Here is a 5,639-nt window from a genome sequence, read left to right on the forward strand (position 1 = left end):
TATATTACGATAATAAGCATGAAAAGCCATTTATAGGAAATTGTGAAAAAATACAAGACATAAAGTCTTAACAAATACAATATGCCCAACCAGTGATATTACAAAACCACATCCCACCTGTAGCTCCACTCCGTGCGCTTTACGGCTCTTGGGATCCAGGAGATAGTTGTAGGGCAGGAAAATAATATCTGCATCTTGTTTGAGTTCTCGCGCCATGTAATACGGGCAGAAGGTCTTCTTGCGGCCAACTTTGACCAGGTCTTCAATGTCAAGCGCTTTCTGACGTACTTCTGGGTCATCTTTCTTAGCTTCGACCTGATAAAAAAAGTTGAGGAATGATGAGTATTTCCAAGAGGCCCTTCATGTTTCCAGCATAGAGTACTGTAAACAAATGTATACAAGATAGTGTGTATATAGGCCTATAAATGTCCATTATAACAAACATGCACATGAGATACTGTAGAAATGCCATGTATCAATTGAATATATATACACATACATGCAAGGGACTACACACACAAACATGACAAGTCAATATCAAACCTGGTTGTTGAAGTAGCATGTCTTGGCCTTGACTCTCAGCTGACACATGTGCACTTTATTGTTATTATTGGTCTCCTTCGATACCTCTGGGTGGATGCACATTTGGTCACGCGATCCCAGTACTGCCACCTAGATGTTAAGATGTCCTTTGGCATTAATGTACAGAAAAACTGTAATATTCTTATAGTATTGTATACTGTGACAGTCACTGTGTAAGAAGCTGTTTGCCTTATTAAGAGATGAAATTTTAAATGAACCAAACCCTAAAAAAGAGAAAAAACATAGAAAAGATGACAACATAAAATATAGCAATCCTTGACCAATGAAAGATTTAACAGAAAATTTCAGTACTTTCCCTGATTCCTCTCATAGCTCTATGACAACAACGTATTCCTGATTCTCCTGCTCTACTGACCTTGAGATAGCTATAGGTAGTTCTCTTTAATTCATTGACTGCCTGGCTGAGCTGGGAGTGCGTCCTCGAAGAATATATGATCTTAGGTGGAGCTGGAAAATAGAAGAGAACAAAATTAAAACTTAATATGCCATATGATATATGCCTTAAATTTGATCTTCAATAGTGCAAGAAATAAAACATTAACAAAAATTATGTTAAAATATGACTGAAATAAATCTATGACCTTTAGATATAACAGACTGAATGACTAAACCTATATTCAACACCAGCTAAAAAGTATATTGATAGAAAAAAGGTACATATTCAAAATATCTCCTTTTCTGCTCGTCTCTGAATGAAATCAAATACCTATAAAAATTAACATATTCTTGAGTCATAAAAGTAAGTCCAAAATAGAAGGCATTAGTAGCCTCAGAACATTTATGCTGCATCAGTTTCTGAAAGCAATTATATAACTGTTTCCTCTAACCAAAATAAAACACATCCATTCTCATCATCTGAATTCTATCAGCTTCTATCTATCCCATTTGCTGCTCTCATTCAAAGTGGAAAAAAATTGAATTACTTTATTTAACAGATATCAAAGCAAAGATAAATGCAAATAATAGGAAGCACCAATAAAATTTTTGCCAAGCGTCTAATACACAAAATCACAGTAAAAACCACTCCCCACTTCTCTGCCCCTAAAGAACGCCAATTTCACATCAACGACTATCACTATGTCGCATCTTATTTTGACTCACCATTCTTTTCTCCCCAGGCTGACCCAGAGCCTGCCTTCAGCTGTGAGCTCAGAGAAGACATAAAATCAGCATCTCCCCCTGCGACATTGTGCAGGCGCGCTTTGTGTTCTGCTTTCTTGACCTCCAGCCAGGCCAGGGTTGAGCAGAGGAGACATAAAGTCTTTCCTGTGCCCGTTGGAGACTCCAGGATGCCATTAACACCCTGCCAATTGAGAGAAAGGTATATCAAAATGTGTGCAAAGATAATATGATTGAAAACCAAAAATATTGCAAGCGGAAAATTCCTCTACAATACTAATGTACATAAGAAAAGGTACAAATGAGAATGAATATCTTCATAGTACAAGATATGTATTCTAACCCCTATGATTCAGATGACATGACCATCATGTCATGAAAATATCTTGCTTGACCCATCATGAGAAAATGTGGTTGATGGCCAGAGTGATGGGAATAACTCACCAAGAGTGCACAAAGCTCTTGGAGGGTGATTAGCCTCACTGGGAATTTAGGAAGGAGCTTTTACATTATTTCCATCAATAACTGAGTATGGAATATACCATCTGTAAGCTATGACTGAAAGAGCACCAACTCCAAAGGGGATGCTATTTCCATGTCTAAGATCCTATCCCAGCCCACCGTAACCAGTAGCACAGTTTGTATTGTAGAAAATTGACACAAATAACAAAATGTTACACATTGTTGTTATTACTGGACTGAGTAATGGACTACCTAGAGAGATAATATGGAATTTATGCAAGGATAAAGCAAATCAAACGACAAATATAAACATAAACACAACAAACCAATTTTGAAAGTGACTCATCAATGCTGGGTTACCACATTCTTCTTGAGAGATGCCAAAAGACATCTTCACTGCCACAGACTCACCTGTTGCAAGCACTGGATCACCTTGCTCATGTACGCCTTCTGGACTTCATACGGCTCGAAGGGGAACCGCACAGGTACTCCTTCAAGCACAACCTCGGGCATGGTGGCACTCTTGATTTATTTACCCCTTTGGCATCAGGAACTGACCCCTCCAGCCGGATGAACAATCCTCCTGACCAAATGGTGCATGCAGTTCTGTTGAAGAAACTTTCAGGACTTAATTCCACACAAAATAATAATGATAAAAATAATAATAATAACAAAAATAATAACAATAATAATAATTATTATTATCATAATAGCAGTAATATCAATAATATTAACAACAACAACAACAACAACAACAACAACAACAACAACAACAACAATAACAACAACAACAACAACAACAACAACAACAACAACAACAACAACAACAACAACAACAACAACAACAACAACAACAACAACAACAACAACAACAACAACAACAATAATAACAACAAAAATGATGATGACCATGACTATCCTGTAGTATCAAAATACTACATGCAAGTTCCACATCTCAGAATACATCAATAACCACAAAACTTTTCAAATAAACCTTAGTTTATCAAGTATGCATAACTCTGACTCTTTGCCGAATGTGTTCATACCACAACATCAAGCCAGATTCAAGGTATTTGCTTTTAATTCATTTACTTTCACTTGTTCTTTTTACCAAAATTTTTCAGGCATGCCACACCAAAGACCAACTATTCAATTACAAAATACAAGAAATAACATTCTCTCATAACATGTACTTTCAAATGAATGCCGTGTATATGTCTCTCACCAGGAACAAGGTTTCTTTCCATGACTGCAAAATGGAAGCTAGAAAAAAAAGTTTGCATAAGTAACACATGAGCCAAGACCTCCAAGATGGAGACAAACTGAATGTTTGCCGAGGCAGTTAGACCAAATCTTTTTAAGATATGGTAATTCTTTACAGTATAGATACACTCACCAGAGACTAAATTGCCAACTTCATGTCAAAAAGTTTATTAATCAATCTCAGTTGCCGTGATTGAACGTGCTCATGGGGAGGGTTGATGGTGGGGCAAACCCCTGGGAAACATTATCTTCACCACGGTATGAAAGGCAAGATATAGCGGAAACTCAGGAGCACCAAATGGACTTAAGCTGAGAGCGAAGCTTTCCACAATCTTTTTCCTTTATTTGTGGCATTGCCGTTCGTGTTTGTATCGACAACTGCAACATTTTGTACTCTACAAGGCCTTCAGATTCAATTCTTCCTAACTTTGTGCGTCCATACCATAAAGATTAACCTGAGACACTAACCAGTGATCGCCATTCATAACAGATAATATTACCATGATATTGCCTATTTTACTATACAATTTTATATTCTTTTTTCATGTATTAAGACATTTTTGGCTCTCTCTTCATATATTCACATTTGGCAAAAACTGCCTTCATGACACACCAGCACGGATACTTTATCACTCCAATGTATAGTTTTAATTGATGTTTTTGGCAAGTTGTTTTTTGTCACATAGTTGCAAAAATCTATCAAAATAGGCCTATACAAAATTACGGTATTTCATGTACCAATGACATAGCAGACGTAATGGTAACCTAATCTTTCCTGTCACCTGCTTTAATCACATTACATAATAATTACCCAACATCATATATATAATATTTGTATGAAATTGACTTTTTTTTTTACCCACAAAAACTCGAAACCTGTCAAAATTCCTCCCTTTCCTTTAACATCATCAAATAAACATCTCTCTTCTCTCTAGCTTCCCACCCTTCCCCAGCCCCAAAAAACCCGTCATTCAAAAAGAAACGAGAAAAACAAAGAAATTCACCAAGGGAGAAATCTTGAAACGAGACCTTCCACCCCCCCTTCTTATTTCTCCCCAAAAATAATCAAATACGACTAAATCTCCTTCAAAACCCGTTCTCAACATACCACAGCGTCTTACCCGATCTTAATGCGTGGTCAGAAGCAAGAAAATCATTTGTTTAGAAGCAAAGAGATGAAAATGGGTGAAATCACGAGAGATTTGTGTTGTTGTTCGCGCCGATTGTCCCTCTGTGGCGGACAACGAGCGCAATTCTTTTTTGGTTTTGTTTTTGTCTATGATGCGAGACTTTAAATGTGTCTGATTGTTGATTTAGATGGTATGGTTGATAAGTGTGTTAATTTTCTATATAATATAATAGGTGTACTAATTCATACCGTTCCTAATTCTTCAGTCAAGACAAAATGACGACGAACGTATTTACATTTTAATTTCATTTTCATTATGAAAAAATATTTAAACATTAAAATATAATGTGATTTTAAGAGGTCAATATTACCTAGTTATAGTAAAGTACTTTACAATGGAATGAACTTTTCTGTATTCTTTTCTTTTTACGAAACATGCTGCACTTGTTGCAATCGGGGCCGAGATCTGTCGGCTCCTGTCAAGACGTGTATCGCGCGGTCTTGTCGTGTATTTTCCATGATTAAGAATGATTTATTCTTGTTATAATTTTTATGACCTCTTCCTTTAATATTCGGTTATTTTTATATGATGTTGAAGAGAGAGAGAGAGAGAGAGAGAGAGAGAGAGAGAGAGAGAGAGAGAGAGAGAGAGAGAGAGAGAGAGAGAGAGAGAGAGAGAGAGAGAGAGAGAGAGAGAGAGCATTGTAATGTAAAAAAACACACATACATACATACATGCATTTGTGTGGATGTGCATATATATGTGTTTATATATGTTTTATATTATCATTCCATAGGTGACTGGTACTTATACTGTCCATTGGCATTTCATTTCATTACTTTTAATTGCACTTCAAAAGTTTCACGAGAATTTCATCACCAAGGACTCAATTATTAGTACTTGCTGAACTTATTTATTTACCCCATTCCTTGCATTTTCCAGGATGGGGGGAGGTTTCCTGTCACCCACCTATATAAAAAATACACTTAATAAGACAAAACCACCCTGGGGACAAGTACACATGGCATCAACACTAAAATTCAATGATGGTGAAATTCATGG

General features: G+C 36.5%; 1 protein-coding gene across 2 annotated transcripts in view; it reads right to left on the minus strand.

Annotated features, from left to right (window-relative positions):
* LOC113802360 (regulator of telomere elongation helicase 1 homolog) overlaps window positions 1-4,683 on the minus strand; it is a 14,266-nt gene extending 9,583 nt beyond the window's left edge. The window contains exons 1-6 of one of the 2 annotated variants that reach the window (XM_027352922.2): window positions 4,569-4,683; window positions 2,596-2,790; window positions 1,705-1,906; window positions 959-1,050; window positions 544-672; window positions 118-315 (exon numbers count right to left, since the gene is read on the minus strand). In XM_027352922.2, the coding sequence (XP_027208723.2) occupies window positions 118-315; window positions 544-672; window positions 959-1,050; window positions 1,705-1,906; window positions 2,596-2,697 (723 nt within the window). In that variant the 5' untranslated portion in view covers window positions 2,698-2,790; window positions 4,569-4,683. Of the gene's footprint in view, window positions 1-117; window positions 316-543; window positions 673-958; window positions 1,051-1,704; window positions 1,907-2,595; window positions 2,791-4,555 lie in introns of both variants that reach the window. The other variant, XM_027352923.2, reaches the window with a different exon arrangement.
* Window positions 4,684-5,639: the final 956 nt, after the last annotated feature.

Source organism: Penaeus vannamei, chromosome 5 (genome assembly GCF_042767895.1).
Source record: "Penaeus vannamei isolate JL-2024 chromosome 5, ASM4276789v1, whole genome shotgun sequence".
NCBI lineage: Eukaryota > Metazoa > Arthropoda > Malacostraca > Decapoda > Penaeidae > Penaeus > Penaeus vannamei.